This window comes from Cyprinus carpio, chromosome A25, assembly GCF_018340385.1.
Source record: "Cyprinus carpio isolate SPL01 chromosome A25, ASM1834038v1, whole genome shotgun sequence".
In the NCBI taxonomy this organism is placed as follows: Eukaryota; Metazoa; Chordata; class Actinopteri; order Cypriniformes; family Cyprinidae; genus Cyprinus; species Cyprinus carpio.
The window spans coordinates 15852497-15875926 of NC_056596.1; the positions used below are offsets into that span (position 1 = coordinate 15852497).

Sequence of the window (23430 nt, forward strand, 5' to 3'; positions counted from 1 at the left end):
AGGCTACCTGAAAAATCAAAACCAGTACAGTACACTGTTATTAACATAAAAGGTTTTGTAAAAAAAAAAATCTAAATACCAGCAGCTTTCAGACTGTCACAACATCGTGAAAACAAAAAAATATCAGTAGCAGTTCTTTACAGTTTTTTTTTTTTAATGTAAACATACTGGCCCCCACCTAGAAACACCCTAGTATCTGCATAGCAACACCCTGGCAACCACATACTAACACTATAACAAATACCTAGCAACTCTCCTGAAAAAAACCTACAACCACATAACAAATATCTAAAATAACTCAAAAGCAACTGCATAGAAACGACCTTGCAACCACCTAGAAACATCCTGACAATCAACTAGATACACCTCAGCAACTGCATAGCAACGACTTTGCAAACACCTACTAATAACCCAGCAACTTCATAGCAACACCTAGCAAAACCCAAACACCTAGAAACACACTAGCAACTGCCTAGAAGTATCACCAAAACCAAAACATAGCATCCACCTTGAACAAACCTAGAAACACATAACAACAGGCTAACAACTTATTAGCATAGCAAAACCTTGGCAACCACCCAGTGAAACTACTTAGCAACAATCTAGCTACATCCTGGCAACCACCCCAGATATAAAGATGACTTTTTTCCTCATAACTGCGAGTTTATATATTTTTATTAAAAAGTCAGGACTGTAAGATGTAAATTCACCAAATTGTGAGGAAAAAAAGTAAAGATTGTGAGAGAAAAAGTGGTATGTAATTGCCTTGATGTGTTTTATGTTAACATGACTGGAAATTATGAGAAATGTATAACCAGCCACTCAAAGGTTCACGGAGTACAGGCTCACGTGATCTTGATAAGCTTTTTGAAATATTCATTCATGTTGTAAAGACACTGTTCTCCGCTTGAAATCTATTGCAGGGAAATGGAAGCGGCTGTTAATATTTAAACCGCCACACTGCACTAAATTAAACAAGCAGGTTAACGTCTTGCAACATTTAACGTTTTCTCTCATCCTGTAACGACACTCACGTGGAGTCTTGAGGGGATTTATCGAGTGCTGCCATCATTATGGCATGTTACAGACACAAGTACTCACACACGCCAGGTTGCCTACCGCCATGGTTCACTGGTTGGTCTGTCACACATTAGTGGTCTGTGCATTAATGTGCAGCCTCTGACAGCTAAAAGGAATCTAAAAGGTTTCATGGAAGAGCCTGAACTCCTAAGTCAGCTGTTCTGGACAGTTAACGGCCGACCGCAGAAAAGTGCCGCGCAAAGAGACGGCGGGATTACACGAATGAAAGCTGATTCATCTTAAAGGAATATTGCACCTTAAAATCACCCACTACTTAACTCACCGTTTTTCAGGTCACTTCTACTTCTCTCAACAATTTGTAAGTTAACAAACACGACATCTATAGTTCATTTAAATATAAATAAGTAAATAATAATAAAGTAATATAAAAGTGTGGTGTGGTTTATGCCCTATGTATTCAGCCAATATTATTGATCACTGCATTAATGACGTATTTTGGTGGGCCAACTCAGAAGTTTGCATCACCCTGGTTCCTCTGCAAAAAGTTGTTTACTTTGTGATTTTTTAATTTTAGTTTTGGTGTGCTTTGTGGAAATTGTTAATGTCCGCATGAAATCAAATTACTTTGTAAGCGCATATTGCTAGTCTAGTTAATACACAGACAAAAATGTTTTTAAAATGTTTAAAATAATAATAATAATAATAATAAATTGTCTTGGTAATAATCAAAATCAGAAGATGTGTCTCCGCTTTGTAATGGCGTTTATTCTCTGATGACATCAGTTTGATGGCTTGGGCAGAATATCCTTAACCACTCCGAGCAAGAGATGGCGAGGAGGAGCGCTAAAATAAATCCCAGCCTCTATTCAATATTCTGTTTCAGTTGAAAATACATCACAATAGTGAAATAAAGTTGGTAACAACTTCCAATTCACATTGACTTTAGGTTTCCAACAACTCTTTCAGACTTTATTTAAAAAAACATTTTAGAATTAAGAATAGTTTGCACGAGCGTGATTATAAACAACACAATAAGCTGTAAAAGCGAACAAACCCTGTAATCCCATTTAGACACTTGTTTAACCAAAAACCAATTTAAAAACCCATTGACTTCATAGTGATCGAACCGGAAGTGCTAAATGCGAATTCCCCACACAGATTTCACATATGAACCAACCAACAGAAAGCTGCTTGGTTTGAAAGTGACTTTTCATGTTTGTGTTTCATGGAAAAAATAAAAGCATACGGGTTTGGAACGCCACATAAGGGTGAGTAAATAATGACAGAACTGTCTGTCTCAGGTGAAATAGTCCTTTACATTCAGTATAATAAATTTTTTGTGCAATAAAGTTCTATTAAAGCTGCTTTCTACAATTGCTTATCACTGATTATTGCACCTTTGCAGGATCAAGTCATGATCGGTCATGTCTAGATGGTAACCATCTTTCTGTTACATTCAGATACTGTTCACTTGGAGTTCTACAGCAACACTAGCAAACATTTAATCTTTAGCAGCAGCACATGCAAATCTACAGAATGAGGTTTGACATCTAAACACCACATCATGATCATCTTGATTTAGGTAGATAAATATATCAGGTGACTATTTGAGGTCTGTGATTCAAAATCTAATTTAAACATGGAACATTTTACAAAGCATTATAATGTAAGTTTAAAAAGATATATTGAAGGTTAAGTCACTATTAGGTCAAGTAAGCAAATTTGTAGCAAATATATACAAGATGCTCGTTTGATTCTACATAAACTTGGATATCAAATGAGAAATTTAAATAAATGTAGGCATTTCACTCACAATGCCACTCTCAGAACAAAAAGGTACAAAAGCTATCAATGGGATGGTACCACTTCAAAAGGTACTAATATGTACCATTTAGGTACTAATATGCATTTCTCTGAAGAAAATAATGTAAGAAAGTAATGGTTTTTGCAAAAGTACCATCCCAGTGACAACTTTTGTACCTTTTTTTCTCAAAGTGTAGTGTGTGAGGCTGTTGTGCATCTGATCCCAAGCCAGTTGCTCACTGTTTGCTCACATTTTAGTGCATATTCTTTTTCGTTGGCACACTCTCACCTTCTGCAGATCAGCCAGTGCAGAAAAGATGCTAAAAGCATCAAGGAAATTCTTTGTAGGCCCTCAACATCTACTAAATGATTTACAATGCAACCCGGCAATAAAAACACATACACTTGCACATGACTGAAACATGTTTGATAAAATGTTTTTTATTGATATTAAAAATGAAAGTACATGAATTGTGCATTTCGGACGTTCTAGCGTGCAGAGGTTAAATCAATTAAAATACACACAGGCTGCGTGGGCTACTGATATTAAACAGTTGCCAATGAAAGACAAATGATCCCTTCATTTTTAGCGCAAAAGCATGTGTTTTCCTTACATGCCTTTTTTGCACGGAAAGTTAAGTAACCAGTTTGGAAATAACAACAATGGATGCAGTCCTTGCAGGAATAACAACAGAAAAATGGCGATGTCTTCGGAAATATGGGATGTTTGAATAATAAAAATAATGATAGTAATTATGATAATTGCACTGCTTCATCACAACTGATATGAATCAGATAAATATTGGATTATCAAGGCAGAGGGATACACTGCAGGCACTTAGACCTTTAAGTTTCCAGGTACTAAGCGATACTATAGTATCATTTTATGAATATGGGGCACATACAAGAAGCGATACCGACTTCTTGTGCTTGGCTGAGAAACTGCAAAAATGGCCTTGTATTAGGTTTTTCACATAAATCCACTAATATTTCCTGAGTATTTGGGTAACTTAGTACGGTAGCCCTTCAACAACTGAGATGAAGATACATGGAGGACACCCCAACCGAAAGGAAATAAGAGGATTTAGGGCACATTATTGTAAGATATTGAGGGGATGTATAAACAGTCCACCCTTTGTGACATCATAATGGATCATGGTGACATCATATTGGTTTGGTTTTTACTTTGCTTTATGGCTACAGTTCAATTGCTCAGCAACAAGAGATAACATTGAACCAGGGACAACACCTCCATCTTCCTGCAGTCTTTTTTCGACCCCTAAAACATGGCTTTCTTTTGTGGAATACCTTAGAGAAGCCAAAAAATGATGAAAATGGCACAAAAGTGGCTTAAACTGTAGTGGGTTGTATACAATCACGACATATAGAGACTGGGTTATCCAGATCCTCGTGAGGAAAGTTAAACACAAGTTGTTGAGTTTTTTTGTAGTTGTTTTTGTTTTTTTTATGAACAGAAATCCATTTGGCAGATTTAAAAGCCATGCGGGAGACAGAGAGAGAGAGAGAGAGAGTCTTCTGAGTATGTGCCTATTTTTGTATTACAACGTGCCTAAGCGATCCAGGCTACAGCTGCTGTTAAAATATTGATTTTAAAATAGCTCTGTGGCGAACCGAAAGGAAATATTTTTTGGTACAAAGCATCTACAAAAAGCATTTACATGTAAAATGGGAAAATAAGAGAGCATATAAAATAAAATTCATCAGTTGAGCATCAGTGCTATGTATATTACTGTATTTGGACCGATTTTAATATATAATTTTATAACAAAATAAATAATGCCTTTATACAGTGCCCATATTTGTACTTAAACAAACAAACAAAAAGAAGCTTGGCGGCTCATTACGCAAGATACAGCTCAGACTAAAAGAATATTACATGATGTCCCTGGAAACTAATTATAATATATATTTTTATATTTATTCCATATATATTTATATATATATATTCAAGTATTTGTTTTCAGGCAAAAGCATGTGAATACTACTGATAAACGTTAAAAATATATGTTAGTTGACATTATTGCGTTTTTTCCCTTTGAATTTATATTTGTGCCTTTTTTTCAGAACTGTAAAATAACGTTACAAAAACACAAAGCCTATTTTGCAACAACAAGAATGTCACGGTACCAGAAACCAAACTGGATATTTTTTTTCTTCCTTTTTTCCTTGAAGCATTTTCACGAAAAAGAACATAGAAAATACAAACATCCCACTTTTTCAAGGTCACAATGTCTCTCATCCTGCAGTGCAAAGCAGGGGTTTTGTGCAGTCACGCTCGAAAGGAGGCAAGTTCTCCACATCCAGGCGCTCGAACGTGATCCCTTCGGCGTCCCCACACTGCTCCTTCCTTTATCGCAATGGCAGCGCCGGGATCCAATGCATACGTCCTGTCTTATGTACACGTCTGCATGCAGTGATATCCCTCCTGCTCTTGTTTTCTCTTTCAAAAGTCACACTTTCCTTAAAACGGAAAGTTTAATAAAGTTTCAAAGGAAAAAAAAAATAATACGTGCTTTTTCAACCCCTTCTCCTTTGAGTCCATTCCCAAAGCTAGCACCATGACATTTTTTTGAGCTACATGTTCATAGTCCATAAAAAAATAGTGCCTTTTTTTGTTTACTTAACAAGAACTTTGACGTAATCCGTGGCGATGTGCAATTTGCAGACTCTTCTCTGCTCTTCATTTGTGATTACAAGGTGCTGGAACAGGAATCTAATTTTACAACAATTCCTTACAGTGTGGATGTCCCTTTATAGTTACAGGTGCAAACTAATATGTAAAAGGACTAAAAGAGAGATACTTTTTTCTCGGGAGAATGCGGTGGAATGGGTTCTTTCATGCTAGCTCAAGCTGTTCCTCGTGCTCCGATGTCCTCCAAACCAGTGAAACGTTCGGCGTTCCGCACCTTCTTCGTTCTTTCCTTTGCTTCTTCACCTGAATTGCATTCCTCTCGTTTGTGATGTGCCTTTTTGTTGGTGAACGAAACAGCAAGAATAGTAACTGGAAGAGCGCGTGAGCACGTCTGGTGGGGAAGGAAGAAGGGTTGTTGAGGACTGCCACAGAAATGACGTCAGAGACAAAAAAGCTTTGATCCCCTAGTCTTTTTTTTTTTCATCAACTGTGCAAATGATCCTGGTTTCACTTGTGGCTGACGTAGTCTTCTGTGGGAAGAAGGATGGGCGGCAGCTTGCTGGGAAGCGTGATGAGAGGCCTGTGGTGGTGCAGTTGCTCCTGGGCCCTGATTCTCTCCGCCTGCCGCCTAAACTTCTTGGCCCGCAGGATGGCGGGGACGCCCCTCCGTAGCCTCTGGGCGGCCTTTCGTTGCCACACGTCGTATTTGGAATATTTCACTGTCACGTGTTTTCTTGGGACCTCCTGTTTCAAAACAATAAAAATGTTAGGAAATGACTCTAGAGAAAGGTCGAAATTCTCACAGTTTCTACTGCATCATCAAAAGCATTGACGAGATTCAAAACTCTCTAAAACTTAGACTTTTCAACTAATAATGTAAATGACTTTACATATATTTTGTCAAAAATAGGCAAAAATCCACCAAGACAACACCCTGAGAAATTCTCTTCCTCCTTAACGGGTTAGTTCATCCAAAAAATTACAATTATTACATCATTTAATCACCCTTATGTTGTTTTAGTCCATACAGTGAAAGTCAGTGGGGTTCATTGTTGTTTTGGACCCCATTGACTTTCTTTGTATGGACAAAAACTGTTCTTCAAAATTCTTCAAAATACCTTCTTTTGAATTCCGCATAAGAAAGTCATAAAGGGTTGGAAGGACATGACGGTGAGGAAATTATGAATTTTGGGCAAACTATTTCTTAAACATATATTAAACATACTAACACAGAACAAAACTCGATGAAAACCCAAAATGGAGAATGACAAGTAAGGAGATAAAGGCAGTTTATTTGTCTCCAATGTTCAACCACCTAGTCAACATCCAGGCCTTTTTGAGAGATGCTGGTTTTGTAACCCAATCCAAGAACAGGAAAATTTCAACCTATGTATGACCTCTTCTATCATATCATTTTCCACTTGGTCAGCAGTTTTGGGGCAATACTTGCTTACTAGTTCCTTACTCTGGCCTATTGTTTTCTTCGACCCACATGCCAGGATGCACAAGTTCAGCAGAAAGAACAGGACGATCAAGATGGTGAGTGTGATAAAGTGCTGGAGAGTTTTTGTTGTTTCCCACGGCTAACGTACCTGTTTTAATGCAGGCATCACCGGGATGACCTGTAGGGATGTGGCTGAAACGTCCCTCTCTGACTTGGCAGGTTTAGCGCAGTACTGTTCTAGAAGAGCTAGGTTACAACTGTTAAAACAACACTCTTCCACAATCCCACGATTTTGAGAGCGTCGACTATTCGTCCTGCTAGTTGGTCGACCTGCGGGAATAAAAATGAAGACAATGAGTTCAAGAACCTTTAGTATTGTTCTGGTTACATGTCAGACAAATGTACTCAATTCTGTTATCATTTACTCACTCTCAATTCCAAACCTGCATTCCAAACCTTTATTTTGTCCATGCAATGAAAGTCACTGGGGCCTAATGCTTTTTTGGACTCTACTGACTTCTGTTGAATGGAAAGTTCCACAGAAAAAAAAAAAGATATACAGCTTTGGAAGGACATAAGGGAGAGTAAATGTTGACAGATTTTGCTTCTTTTGGGTCAACTAGTCAAGTTCGGAGAAGAGCTGTATGACCAGCTAACTCTACTGAAAAATCCTGGGTAAACAACCCTAAGCTGGTTTGCTAGTCATTCCTGTTTTAAGCTAGTCTCCAAGCCCGGCCAAGTTGGTGTTTATCTGGGTGTCTAGCTAGACATCCAGAGTGACTAGCTGAAAAGTGGAAAAAAGAACTAATACCGGAACACCAAAATAGCCATGCTGGAAGACAATCTTAAACCAGGAAACTAAGACTAGGAAACTAGCTTGTTTGAGCTGTTATAGCAAGAAAAAGATTTGTCTTAAACTGTCTAATCAGTCATCATCAAACATGCAAACACGTTCAACAAACCCTACTAACAAGTCAATGTAAATCAAGCTAAAGTGGTCTGATTCAATTGTCAAAGCAGATGTCATTATCAATCCATTGGGTTTTGACTGGGACACAATTGCGGAGTATAATAAAGCCCAAATCTGTGGCATAAAATGGAGTCTTTTTTTTCACCCGGACTGATTTTGTTTTGCCGTCTAATTGAGCTGTTTGAAATAGTTTTCGAAGAATTCGCCGGCAGCACGTTCCCAGGAACGTGAAAGTCTGCAAATAAGACAGCGTGAGAGTTAAAGGGCAAAAGTCTTCGCTTCTGTTTGGATGAGTAAATGGTGGATATCCTTTGACCTTGTCCTTTGCCAGCTCAGCAGAGATAAAGAGAGCATGAAAGAGAGGAAGGGGGAGGGGTGGAAGAACAGACTTGGCACGAAAGAGCAAAGATACAGCACACAGTAATGGAGGGGAGGGAGCCGGACTGGGAAAAGGAAGGAACAATTGATTTTCAGTCAAATATACCACGAACGATTTTCGCTTCTCACAGTCGCAATGTTCTGAAAGGGAGTTCTTGATTGTAGGATGGGAAACATTGAACAAGAGTGGATCTGGTGGATAGAGGGGGGAAAATCTGCGCTGGCCCAAATTGGATAATGATCTTTCGGGGTAGTTAGGCTTCTGCGGCCAAAAGAACACAAAGGCCTTGTCTGTGTGTCAGTGCTGGCGTGAGGAAGACGACAAATATTTAAAAAGTTGTGCTCTCGACCCCCTCCTTGCATGCGAGTGGTGTACAACCAGCAGATGTATCTTGATTCGGATTGTACTATTGGCAAGCACTGTATTGAACGTATTGGTTAGTATCTGTTACGCTAAACTAGTAATGAAGCTGTCTCAATCCATCCAGCCGTGTAAGAGGACAAACAACTTTTTTTTCAATTGAGTGTAGCCTGGGAACATTTCTGGAGAGGTGAATGGAATGCCACTTGGGTACTATTACTTTCCCTGACGGAATGTGCAAGTAAACAACCAGGCCATTGTGGCTAATTTTGCATCCCTTTCATATGCAATCACAGATATCGCGAGAGAATGCGCCTAGTCAGCACAATCTGCTGAGACTTCGCTCGTAACTCTGGTCATTCGTGACATACAATTGGCAAGGGTTTCCAACTCCTAAGCAAAAGCAAAGAAAATACGATGTGCAAATGTACTTACTGAAATAGAAACCTCTGTCTTCACACACAAACTGTAGCGCGTCCACCAGCTCTCCGCCACATAATGTTTCAGCTGAAGCCACTTCGAAGGCAGACAGGGTTAAAAAGAGTATGCATATGGGCATCCGTATGGACCAATACATCTTTATGACCTGTGGAGATAACGAGTTTAAGTTAGTACAGACAGTTTTCACATGTGCATTTCATTTTTAATGTACAAAACTGCTCTTTTTATAAAGATCCCATGTAGACCTGAACTTAATACTGAACGTCTTCCTTAAGTATCTATTATTAGCTTCCTCAAGGCATTGAATTCAGTAATGCAATACTTCAGTGTGTGTGCATGCATGGCCATCGACTTTTCAATTATCTGCCTGATCACATGGTCAAAATCAGTATGTCAGTGTACAGTGCGGAAAAGCATGTCTTCATGACTTGGAAAGCATGCATAGTAGTTCACAAGGTACTGAATGCATTATTTGTGCATGCATGTTTTTTTCTAGTAAGTTTTAACAGCAAATAAAAGGATTTTAGAGTGTAAATATCTTTTGATTATTAATACTGAACATTTTGCATTTAAATTGCAATGTCGTTGGTCAGATTTTGAAGAACTGTTATTTGTTTCTTCAGTGCACTCCTGTGCAGTTCTTAATACACTGTGCATGTATGAACAACAACATTGTACTTTTTCAATCATGCATGTAATTTTTCACTAAATAATTAATATGTTTTAAGGTCTAAACATGCGTTGATTAGTTATCCTCAAAATCTTCCTTGGGAATCTGTCATTAGTTCCTCCAGTGAATTAAATTCGCCAATGCAATTATTCAAATACACTGAGATTCTACATGCATGCATCGATTTTTTAATTATCTGCTTAACGCTAGAAGATGAATTGTTATCAAAGAGCTTTTATCTCTTCCTTTACACTCTTACACAACGTTCAACAAGTTGCAAGACCGCTCTATATACCCAGCTATCTCATTCCTCACAACTCAGCATATAATTTCCTTAAATCCAGCTCATTTAAAGTGCTGTCGCCCCCTTGCGCAACTTCTTTCTCGTGTGCGCGTATCCGGAATAAAGTGTCAAATCAGTTTTTATTTGGAAAGCGCTTTTCAAAATACAACTTGTTTCAAAACAGCTTTACAGAAATTCATAGGGTTAATGTTTACAATGTCTTATAGTCCTTATTTAGCCGTTTAGCGCTGTCAAACTGTCTGTTTAGAGCTGTTAGCAGTTTAGAGTGTCAAAAACATTTCCAATGCATTACGCGAACCGCTCGTGCAAGAGAAAATGCGTCTCAAAATCTCTCCGATCGTGTCCTTTTCTGATTTTTAAAATACGATTCTATTTTTGCTAGTCTATATAACAACAATTTATTTTCTATTTAAGAGAACGAACTAACAATCATCTCCAGATATGTCCAAGACTCCCCAAAGGTTGTAAAAAGATTGTCTTTACCTTATTTATGGAACTGTCTGTTCTCAAGCAGGTATGACAAACAGAATGATGTTTTAGTTGGTCCTCCATGTCAACATAAAAAATAATAATAATAATAAAAAATAAAAATTGCTGTGCTGTTGTATTTGGTTAAAAGAGTAGGTTTAGTTTCCCCAGTTGGTGTTAGAATGATGTGTGGAGCTGTCCCAAAAATCAGGCGACAGGCAAAAGTTCTCTGAGAGAACGATTATATACCCAAACCCGCCCCTTAACACCCCTCTCCACCCCCCGGGCCTCTTGTGCGCATGTCCGTGAGAGGAAAAACTCGAAGCGGTCAGTGAATCTCCAGCAGTCCGGCCGAGTTCCCTGCTGCTGTTTTCCAAGAATTCCAGATCACAAAAAGGTCAATGAACATTACAGAATATGTCTTCAGAACACCTTATCAAAATGTCCAACATTTTCGATGCTTTCCTAAAATGTAACGACGTTTATAGATATTCCCCAAATTATTTTAACAAAATAAATACATGCGCAATAAATAAATAAGAAAATAATAAATGCTCTAAATTCAAAACAGATGCAAACAAACAAACAAACAAGAGTTCAATATTTCAGAAATGACCACGTCATCAATATCAGAGCATTTAACTACCAGAGTTCCTGACAGGACAGTCCATGTGTAAAATTTTACAATGGAAAGTGCCCCGGATGATAGGGAGAGAAGATGAAACGCTTTCTGCCGTCATTTCCTCTGCTATCCACCTGCCTTATCGATCCTCACGCGAATAGTGGCTGTAATGATGGTAATTCACTTTACAGGCTGACCCGTTCAGAGCACTGAGAGGATAATGAAGAATTAGCTGGACTTGAATTGAACTTAAATTGGTTTGATTGGATTACATGGAAATGTCATCCATCACCTGGCAAAGCAATAAGGGCCATGATTTGATGCAGATGTTATTCTTCATGGACACTAGTCTCCATCTGATATGAAACAGGGCCAAAATGTCTACTACTGCCTTACTAGAACACCTCTTAAAATGGTTTTAAATCAGCATTATCATGTGATCTATATATATATATATATATATATATATATATATATATATATATATATATATATATATATATATATATATATAATATGTAAAACGCATATTTTAATAACAATAACTTACTTTAACCTTTATATATATATATATATATATATATATATATATATATATATATATATATATATATATATATATGCGTTTTTATTAAAGTACCCTACGTGCTTGGACAGGCCAATGAATATACGATAAAAAAAAAAATAATAATTTTAGGACTAGAAATCTTCATTTACCATCTTAAAGTTAAAACTGCTAAATAAGCCAAGAAGTTAATAAGTAAGTAGTTAAATAAGCCAAACACGAGAATGACTGACTAAACGTTGAGGTCAGCGTTCAGAAAGGTTGCATTGTGAAATGACTCCTTTGTTTTGCCTATAAAACGTGTTTAAATATTCGAAACGCTGCTAAATAGCGTGGGGTCTGTGAGAAATTAGAGAACTAGAGAAAATAATTGCTCCTGTGGCGCCTCTGCTGGTAAAAGGGCGAATAGCGCTACATAAAAAAGGGTCCTGCTGCTGGCATGAATTATCAATGCACTCTGTTACTGGAAGCACCATTATAAAGACATTAAACCTCTCTTCCTCTGTCTCCTATTATCCATCAGATGAGGGAAGCAGGAAACCCAAAAGATCTGTAGGGCGCTGCAATAAATCATTTACTCCATTCAGTAAGCAGCATTTTTCATCATTTAGATCTTAGTCACATTGCCACGTACAAAGGACCAAGCAGTCCAGCACAAATCATTACAGGTCATCGATAAAATGCCCAGGAGACTTCATGTAGGCTTCAGTCAGCAATATTTAATATTTAGCATGAATAGGTTTTTGTTTTAACCCTCAGTTTGTGTTCGGGTCATTTTGACCCGGAAATATTTTTTTTTCTCCTGAAAATGTTATTTAATGTTATCGCATTAGAGTAAGATTTATTGACTTTGTTTACACAGGGTATAACTACTTCCACCGCAATTTTTTTTCTTTATTTTAATTTTTTATTTTAGTCAACCTTGTTACACTTGTGGTGTTCCCGGTCAAAAATGACCGGCCTACAAAAAAAAAATAGCCTATAAATCTCTTGTTATGCAATATTTTCACCTAATATTGGTATCAATCTTTTTGTCAGCTTGTTTTCTTTCAATTAGGACTGATTTTGTATTTATTTTTGTAACAAATGTTTTGTAGGTCTCATTAATCTGAGTTTACGTACCTCAGTTTGTGAGTGAAAAAAGCCCTATTTGCGGATAATTTTGTCAATATTAAATAAAATATGAAAAAAACATGCAATTTTCACACCAGCATGCTCTATTGTTTAACCGAGAAATTTGTTTTGAATTGATTGTAAAAAAAAAAAAAGAACACGTGGTATTCACGGTCAAAAATGACCGGCCTACCAAAAAATTTTTTTTGTTGTTGTTGTTTGTTTTTTTACATTTTGTACAAAATAAAAGCTTTTTAAAACGAATTTCTTAATTAAACATTAGAGCATGCTAGTGTGATAAACAGTGATAAACATTTATTTTCATATTCTATTTAATATTGACAAAATTATACGCAAATACTGTTTTTTCACTCAAAAACTGATGTATGTAAGCTCAGATTAATGTGTCCTACAATAAATCAGTTCCAAAAATAAACACAAAACCAGTCCTAATTGAAAGAAAACAAGCTGACAAAAAAAATAAAATAAATAAATGATACCAATTTTTGGTGATAATATTGCATAACAAGAGATTTATAAGCTATTTTTGGACCAGGCACACCCTAAGTGTTATAGGGAATTTAACACAACCTGAGGGTTAAACTCAGTGACCTCAATTCAATGGTCAAATTGATGTAAACTACAATCTTCAGGAATATATCAGTCTTAGTTAGAGGAATATCATACACCTACTGATTTACTACATGACGCATTCCACTGTGGCATTCTTCCTGTCTTCTTAAAATGTATTTAGTGGTCGGTTGCGTATTCGAATGGCAGATCTTTCCCACTGACTGGATCCCAAATCTGAGTCCTTATCCCATTCCTAACCTCATGACATGACCCTTACAAAAGCCCTAGTCATTATGCTGTTCGGTCCGCTCACCCAAAAAGCGCTTGTGTTGAACGCCTCACCTACATATATGCTTAGACTACCACCTGGTGGTGGTTGTTTTATCTAAACTAAAACTTTTGTAGTTTCAGTCAGATCCCTTCATTCAGAATAGCTAAAAATTTCCCATCTAGTTTTCTGAAACCAACATTCTCAGACAGTAAAATGTATTTATGGAAGGAGCGACTGAATATAACATCAGAAAGTCAACCACAAATATAGTTTGCAATATTTTTTCAAACATAATTCTTTATAGTAGTGCATAATATCCACTCTGCACACAGTTTTCTTGCAACTTTATTAACGCTTAAATAACAGAAATGGTATTTTCACTTTTTATATGCAATTGTTTGCAGAGACTATTGCGACATTCATATTTATATTTCATATTTTCTGGAGACAGATAAATAAAATCAAGCATCGATCATTAGGTCAGTATTATTTTATGAATGATTCGCTATTCAGGATTAATAAAATATTTCTGCTATCTGTAGGAGAATACATCAGCTTAATGTATTGATGGTCTATTTTTAGAATATATTTCGAATACTAATACATTCAGAATTTGTGTTGATAATACATATTTGATTATATACTGTACATATTTCAAGTTTATTTCAGTGTAGTACTTCATTTTGTGATATTTCATAAATAACTTTTGGCTTCAATAGCTTTAATAACTTGATTTACACTGGGTATGATCTATCTCAAAAAATGAATATGTCATATTGACATAATTTTTGTTTATTCACAGAGTCATCCTCATGTCATTATTTGCTCACCCTCATGTTCATTCCAAACCTGTATGACTTTCTTTCTTCTGTGGAACATGAAAGAAGATATTTTGAAGAATGTTGGTAACCAAACAGTTTTGGTTTCCATTGACTTCCATTTAATTTAGTTTTTTGTCCATACAGTGGAAGTTAATGGAACCGAAACTGTTTGGTTACTAACGTTTAAAATATATACCAAGAAGACATTTTGAAGAATGTTGGCAACCAAACCATTTCGGTTCCCACTGACTTTTTATTTATTTATCCCATATAACGGAAGTCAACGGGAATATTTAATACCACTATTTAAAATATCTACCAAGAAGATATTTTGAAGAATGTTTGCAACCAAAGGTTTTGGTTCCCATTGATTTTTTTTTTTTTTTTTTTTTGTGCATTTGGTGGAAATCAGTGAGAATAAAAAATGTTTGGTTACCAACACTTAAAATATTTTCTTGGTATATATTTCGAAGAATGTTGGCAACTAAACCGTTTCGGTTTCCATTGACTTCCATTATATTTTTTTTGTCCATACAATGTAAGTCAGTGCATGTGAAACAGAATTGTTTGGTTACCATCATTTAAAATATCTATCAAGAAAATATTTTAAAGAATGTTGGTTACTAAACAGTTTCGGCTTCCATTGACTTTCATCATATTTTTTGTTTATACAATAAAAGTCAATGGGGACCGGAACTGTTTGGTTTCCAACATTTCATATTTTTACCAAAGACTTTCTTTCATCTGTGGAACATGAAAGTAGATATTTTGAAGAATATTGGTAACCAAGCAGTTTTGGTTACCATTGACTTCCATTATATGACTTCCAGTTGGAATCAAAACTCTTTACCAGCATTCTTCGAAATATCTTCTTTCATGTTCCACAAGGAAAGAAAGTCATTTAGGTTTGAAACAACATAAATAATGATATTAATGATGACTTGATTTTCATTTATGGGGAAACAATCCTTTTAAGGTTTCTGGAATCAACTTCCGACGTGAGGTTTTGAGGTTGGCACTCAGCGTTTTAAAAGCAACAACGTCTGTAGCAGCAGATGTGGACATAGACACACAGCATATTGAAGAGACTGTCACATATGAAGCAGAGAGGAAGAGCACTGCTGATTGGCTCCTCGAGGCAGAATCAAGCCAGCACATTCAGGGCATCTGTGAGAATCTTCAGTTCATCTTTAATGGTCTCCAGCCCCTGCTGGATCTTCAGTGGGTTGTCCAGCACTTCTATGCTGTCTGTGTACGGATCAAACCGCACCGAAAATGGTCTCTTGATGCGGGTCACATATGCTCTGTTTTCAAAACAAATGAGTATAATTATTGTCATACAAACAACTGTAATTATTAAATTGCAAACAATTAAAACAATATGTATACAATAAAATCCATTTATTGATCACTACTTGCTGTATATGTAAGGAGTATTTTAATCTTTATGAAATACATACTGACATTTTTAATAGAGTGATATAAGTTAGTAAATAAATAAATACATAAGTAGTTATGTTGTCGTGTGGTGTGACATGTTTTATGCATTCTAAAACTATTTTAAATAAAAAAAAGTTGGTCTTAATTTAAAGACTACATGGAATTAATAATATTTTGTCTCACTACAAGACCATTTCAAATTAATCAGAAAAATTACAATTTCCCCTACATATTCTTACATATTTTAACCCCAAAATTATTACAAACATGTTATGCATCAAATAAATAAAAATAATAATAATAATGAAAAACTAAAATGCAAATGTATGTAATATCCTATTTTTATTTTATTGGCGAGCATTTGTTTATTTTGTATATATTTCTGTTTTTCATTTGTTCAGATAATTTTATCTGTTCTGAGAATGTAACTGTACACTTTTATATGTTTTTGTCATCATACATCCATTATATGAAATTGCTTACAATGCACTTTTAGTTATTTTAGCACCTTTTATTTTATGAATAAATAAATGTATGAATTAATTCAGTCTGAGAACAACTGTGTGCTGTATGTTTACATCATCATACGTACATTATATAAAATTGATAAGTGTGCATTTGATTTTATTTTTTTTTTTTTTTTTTATTTTTATATATATATATATATATATATAAGCCATTGAGTATTTTAATCCTTATCAAATGTGTTTTGTCTCAAATTTTTAAGAATATATTTTTTTATTTTCATTTATTCATTCATGAGAATATGCAATTGTATGCTGTTATAAGTTAAATAAATAAATGCATTCATTAATTCATTCATTCATTCGGAGAATGTAATTGTGTTGTATATGTTTTTATCCTCATACATTACATAAAATCGCTTACATCACTTTTTTTATTTTAGCACTTTAAAAAAAATATTTATTTATTTCTAAATGCATTTATTTAGAAACACTTTTTTAATGTATTTATTTTCACTGATAGCTAATTATATGACGGCCAAACACACAGTACTGACAGCAATGGTGTATTTAATGCAGCTCACCTCAGTTTCTCTGTAGCATCTGAGAAGCTCTCAGACACAAAATAGACGGGCTGGTAAGTCTGATCCTGGTACGGCTGAACAGCTACGATGTCGGGGTCAAATTCTCGTCGCTCTGGCTCATCTGAGAGAGAATGCTAAGAAAATGGGTGACATTAAATGTCAAATGCTTTTACCATAAAAAAAAATAAAATGATTTAATAAATGACAGACTGCCGCCTACCACCAGCTCGCCATAAGACGAGAGCAGTCCTGCTCCGTACGCTTTGACCGTCCCTCCCTGCTTACACAGTCCAAACTCCACCGTGAACCAGTACAGCTGAAAACATACAGCAGGACGAACACATTCAGTGCTTTTAGTAGAGCAGAGCTTGATGAAGCTTGTCAGATAAAGATATTCTGTACTCACTGTTGACAGTTTCTCAATATCTTCATCAGAAGCTCCAAGAGAGGCCAGACCAATGTTCTGAGAGAACAGATTTCACCATATAGATTGAATATGTAAGGAAATATGAGATATGTACATAAAGTTGACTTTTTTTACCTGAGAAAACTGTGCAAATGTTCTGTCAGACAATATCGGTACATGTCCGAGAAGTTCATGGACACAATCCCTGGAAAGGAAAACATAACATTTATTTGATTATTTGTGACCACTGTGCCATCATTTACATAGAGTGAATATTACTTTTCACATGTGGGTATGTAATTTTACACTGTTTATGTTTTTATTATATAAAAAAAGCTTCCCTTGTGAAAAAGAAGTGCACCTAGCTGCAATGAATGTGCACTTGTAGTGTACTTCAAATCTTAAAAGCATATTTTTGAACAACTGTTGCAGATAATATTAATGAAATGATGGTTCTTACCAGCTATAATTTGTTTTCATTTAATTGCAATTAACACACAATTAAATATTCAAAAACACTGCATTCAGTTCACACTTGAGTATTCTCTTTTTAAGCATAATATTTCTGTAATAAGTGCTCTTTTTAAACGTATTCCAAAGTGTTTCTTTTTTTCAAGGGTTACAGCACTTACTATTATCATTTCATTATATATATATATATATAAGGGTTACAGCACTTACTATTATCATTTCATTATATATATATATATATATTTTAATTGAGCTTCATTTTTTGTGGTTTGCAATGTCTCAGAATATACTGTACTACCCTTATGAAAAAGAAGTTTATTCAAGTGTGCTATTAGTATACTTCTTTTAAACTAAAAATAGGAAAGTATGCTTTTAGTTTACTTTTTATATACTTCTCAGAAATATACTTAAAATGACATATAAGTATACTTGACTTATACTTACAAAAAGTCTAAATATACTTGAACTTTACTTAAGTATACTTAATAAAATAAACTACTTGTATACTACTTTTTGGTAAGGGTAAGCAGATGTCTGGATGTAAATCAAATGCATAATAAACAGGAAGTGTCTTCATAAATGTAAACAGTGGGACAGGAAGTGTCTTACGGTTCGGGCGAGTGCATGGGGGAGGAAGCGTGCCGTATGTATTGTGTGCACTGGAACACACGGAATGCCAGACTGGCCAGAAAATCCCGAGCGGAGAGCAGACCTGCCACGGGACGCAGCTGAAACCCTGTGCACTCTTCATACAGGACAGAGAGAGAGAGAGAGAGAGAGGTGCTATAGGTGGTTGTTTGGGTATTCAGGGTGGTTTCCAGAGTGTTGGTATGTGGTTGCTAGGGTGTTCTCGATGATTCGTTTGACATTGCTTTGCAGGTTTTCTGAGCAATTACTTTTGCATTGCTATTCAGTTCATAGACTGTTTTAAATGGTTCCTAAGGATTTCAGGATGTGTTGCTATGGCATTGCTATGTGTATGTTCTTGGTGGTTAGTAAGGGCTATTGGTAGCAAGGCTGTTGGTATGGAGTTGCTAGATAGTTATTAAAGTGTTCTGGGTGCTTGCCAAGGTGTTCTATGTCATTGCTAAGGTTGGCTATCATGGCTATCAGGTGTTCTAGGTGGTTGCTAGGGTGTTGGTATGTAGTTGATGAGTGGATGCTTTGGATTGGTTGTAAGGATCGCTAAGGTGTTCTAGGTGGTTTTGGTGTTTTGTGTTGGTTGTTGGTATGGTTTTGGTGTTCAGTTGAAGGGTGGTTGCTGTGGCATGGGTATGAGGTTGCTAAGATATTCTATGTGGTGGCTAAGGGTGGTTGTCAAGGTGTTGATAAGTAGTTGCTGAGATGTTCTGAGAGGTTCTAGCATACTGCTACTATTTTCTGTTACTGGCAGTACTGAAGAACATTTCTAGTAACAAACATGATTTGTTATAATAAATAGAATGTTGAATGACTTACGGGCTGTGCTGTTTTCTGGTTGTGCTATAATCAGATTGGTACCTTTTAAGAAGCGGGACACATCCTCCAGCTGAGGGATGTTATCAGGACTGTAGCCACAGTGTTTCTCCAGTAAGTGGAAAGCCTCTAAATGTTCACTACAGGCATGGGTGGTGTACAGATCTCTGAGGGTTGAGTAGACCTCACGCCTGCACACACATTAGGTTGCATGTGAGAAGCTTGAATGAAAAACACAATGTGAGGATCTCTGGCTGGGTTTCGTCAAGGATTGTTTGTTTATTTTAGTACAACGCACCATGTTTCGATCTCCTCTTCCATATACTCCACTCTGGGAATCTGTTCTCCTCTGGAAAAAGAGACAGCTGTCAATCAGATATCTGCCAACATGTCCAGACAAGCAAATATTGAATGGTAAACATGGTTGCAACATACTGTTTGTATTTGAAGGCAATGTCTCCAATCATCTTCCGTCGTTTTCTGTAAACGGGGTCAGTAAATCCCTGCAAAATGAACCAAAAATATCAAAAGTGCTTGTAATAAATCATTTTGAGGCTGTATAACTCTTTCCCCACCGGTGACAGAATTTTCCAGCTTTCGGTGTTTTCACTGTTGTATCATAGGAGGCGCTATTACACATCTTATGAAAGAGTACTGAATCTCTGGATTAAAACATGGCAAAGAAGCAGCAGTAACAAGTGATCGGGTATGTCAGCAGATGCATATGTAAAACAGTGCAAACATTAAACAGCAGATAAATCAAACCTGCCTAACGTTACCAAATGAAATGATAATTCAGGAAGTGGTTTAGGACTGTGAAGCTTTGGGAGTGTTGATGAAAGTGATCTACTCCTTCTATGTTTTGATCATCAGTCAGACGTAGTCTTTGACAAAAACAAAGATTTTTTCAGCTTTTTGTTCAAAATGTTGCTTTTTTATGAAAACTTACCCACCTTCAAATGTTGATAGAATAAGAATACATAAAGCTAGGTTTTTTGTTTAAAAGCAGAGGCCCTGTTTCTTATTTTGACATATTGCATTTTCACATATTCATACAACAAAATTCTAGGGGCCATGAAATTTTTGTGCAAATGATCACAGTTCTTTTTTTTTTAAAGAACTGGTGGGGGAATGAGTTAAATAAGAAATACATGACAAAATGTAGGTAAATGAGGTACATTTTTATTTTATTAGTAGAGAAGAACTAATCCAGCACTTACTGGATGATCCTGATCCAGATCCGGATCAAATTTGGTGACGAGATGATGGCATTTATCCAGTTCAGCAATTTTTCTGGGAAACCAATGAACTGGAGAAAGACAAAAGAGCAAAAACTTAGCATAACTGACATTCAGATAAGGCCAAGATAAAAAAGCAACATTCTTCTTTAATAGGCTCACATTTGACCTCTTTAGTGGTTTTGACATCCTCTGCGCTTCTCTTGAGAGAGCTGACCAGTGTGCTGACGTCTGACAGGTGCACCTCACACTGAACATAATACTCCAGATCCTCCAAACCGTCCTTTGGTTTTCGGCTGGGTCTGGTCTCAAGATGATGGATCTTGGCTTCAAATGTCTGTAGTTGAACAACAGAATAAAATTCAAAAGAGAATGCAAAAATAAATAAATAAATGGCCATATTGTAGTAATGTCCTCAGACAGAGAGAACTGTAATGATAGGATTTTCTTTATAAGGGTGAACTGTCAAATGTGCAATAAATATAACAACTATTAATAACAATTGATTTTGAAAAAAAAGAATTTAAATACATATAAATAAATGTGAGAATACACATATATTTCTATATTATCATACTACCTTACATTAATAAATACAAATTAGCAATTAATAAATAAATACATTTCAGATTTAATTTATTAGATTTTTTTTTCATTTTGTTGTTACTCAAGAACATAGGCTATATCAAAAACACATTTTCTTCTGTTCTTCCACATATTTAGAACATTTGTAGATGTAGATTTTATTTTGTGTTTTATGTTACTTAAGAACATATATGAAGACAAATTATTATATTCTTATTCATATTTAGATAAGTACATTAATAAATACATTTTAGAACATACACAAAGAAAAAACATCTATTCTTCTACATATTCAGACTTTAGATTAAACATTAAATAAGACATTCAAATATACCATTCAAATTTTTTTTTCTGACAAAAACTGATTCTAGTAAAATACATTTTGTCTGATATTAAACTGAAAAAATGATGTAGCCTACAGTATAACTACAATTTTATATTTCAAATTAAGTAGTTGTCAAAAAATAAATAAAAAATACAAATTCACATGATTCTTATTTGAGCTCATTAGGATTCTTATTAAGATAGAATTTCCAATAGCAGTCTTTTACCATTTTCTTCAGGATATCTGGTCTGAAAGTATCATTTGCACAAAGAAATCCTGGCTTGCCTCAAAAACCTTGAGAGTGCGGGACAACGCTGGGCTCTTTGAACTCCTCAGTGAGAAGAAGAGACTGAGCAAGGCTTTTCCATCGCTCTCCTCAAACACGATCTGCTCGCTGAGCCCCGCAGCCTCCGCCGCCGCGGCCGCCGCCTCGCGCTCCTTCCGCGCATCCTCGATCAAACTCTGCCGCCTTCCCACGAACTTCTGCGACTGTTCGAAGAGAAGAGCGCGATTCATTTCAAGACCACACATTCATTTCGATCCATTTAAAATATCCATCTAGGCCAGAAATAATAATAATATAGCCCTGCTTACCTTCTGGACATCAGATGGAGGTGTTTTACATCTCCAAAAGCGCATAAGAACTTCAATGCAGTCTATGTAAACCTGTCATATAGTTCAGACTTAATCAATTGCTTATGAGCCGATGTTACAGCCACGTATAGACTACTTTCCGTAGCTTTTGATCACCGCGTAATACTGTGCGTAAATCTCAATGGAGAGTCAATTTACGCACAGCAAAACCGTGATCGGTAGAGATGGACGTGCATCAAAAACGCTACACCATTTTGAATAATATCCGAGAAGCTGTTATTTCACAAAATATTACTCAAATGTATGAATTTAATTGCGTTACATAATATCAAACTAAGTGGCACCTGCAAAACTAACTTCAGGAACGACACTCGTTTTTATTCTCATTTTGTATTTATTCATAATGTATAAATCTGTCTACTTATGTCATTGTTTATATATATATATATATATATATATATATATATATATATATATATATATATACATATAAACAATCATTTTTAACAAGAAAGAAAATGAAATAAAATTCATACATTTTTAAATGTGGCATATTTAAATACTTTTGGGATTACTGAATTTGCATTTCTATATGAATTAATTAATGAAGTCATTATCCGTATTCTTTTTTCATGACGAATCTCCCATTAAATTTAATGCGTAAAAGCATTCATTTTATTATAATAAAAGATTCCGAAATTGACGAGGAGGACAGATGTCAAATTATTCTTTGTTTTTATTCTTCTTCTTAGCTCTAACTCTATTTAAGAAGATCCGCTGAAGGCTCTTACCGTGATGGAATCGGAGCGCTCGAGCTCAGACGCAGCTCTCCGGACGCTCTTTGTGGAAGATGTGGAGCTGCTTGAATTCGGCATATCGGAACAGATGAAGGTTAACTTGTGCTCTCGTGGGACTGCTGTTTACTTACTTCCATCTGTAGCTTTCTTTCCCTCTTATTTATAGAGATGATTTCTCCAGACTGACGTCAAACTGACCCCCTCCTTCTCCGTCATTGCACATCTCGAAGCTCATCACACCACATTTGTTCATAATTTGATTCTGACTTTGCTACGTAACTGTCTGTTTACATTTCCAGCGCGTGTCTCACGAAATCATTTTCCTTTGCCAATTAGCGAATGAATGAACAACCTGCACTGCAAAAGGTGCGGTGACCTGCAACTGTTACCTTAAACAGCATTTATATTGATTTGACAAGTAAAGATTTGGGTGAACGTGATTTTACCAAGTACAACATGTTCCTGAATTAATATCATTGTCATCCCAATCAGAATTGAGGGATAAGTTTTCAAAAAATGCCTGTTTTAGGCTTACAATCAGGGTTAGATGCTTCTACACCCTTATTATCCACC

General features: G+C 35.9%; 2 protein-coding genes across 3 annotated transcripts; both read right to left on the bottom strand.

Moving 5' to 3' along the window:
* Window positions 1-3260: 3260 nt before the first annotated feature.
* On the bottom strand, window positions 3261-10756 carry igf2b (insulin-like growth factor 2b). Its single transcript, XM_019112132.2, has 4 exons — window positions 10549-10756; window positions 9086-9236; window positions 7090-7271; window positions 3261-6241 (listed from the first exon to the last, which is right to left on the bottom strand). The coding sequence occupies exons 1-4, from the start codon at window positions 10615-10617 to the stop codon at window positions 6005-6007; spliced, it is 639 nt and encodes a 212-aa protein (XP_018967677.2). The 5' UTR covers window positions 10618-10756; the 3' UTR covers window positions 3261-6004.
* Window positions 10757-15037: 4281 nt separating this feature from the next.
* LOC109068217 (tyrosine 3-monooxygenase) lies at window positions 15038-23063 on the bottom strand. Of its 2 annotated transcripts, XM_042715698.1 has the most exons (14): window positions 22852-23063; window positions 22061-22132; window positions 21752-21955; window positions 20719-20893; window positions 20539-20627; window positions 19754-19821; window positions 19617-19667; window positions 19364-19509; window positions 18473-18608; window positions 17528-17597; window positions 17393-17449; window positions 17207-17302; window positions 16987-17120; window positions 15038-15802 (listed from the first exon to the last, which is right to left on the bottom strand). In XM_042715698.1, exons 1-14 carry the CDS (start codon window positions 22933-22935, stop codon window positions 15643-15645), a joined length of 1542 nt encoding a protein of 513 aa, XP_042571632.1. In that variant the 5' UTR covers window positions 22936-23063; the 3' UTR covers window positions 15038-15642. The 2 variants fall into 2 exon arrangements, with proteins under 2 accessions (XP_042571632.1, XP_042571633.1); XM_042715699.1 differs by lacking the exon at window positions 22061-22132 and having other exon boundaries at window positions 15039-15802; window positions 22852-23061.
* Between the last annotated feature and the right edge of the window lie 367 nt (window positions 23064-23430).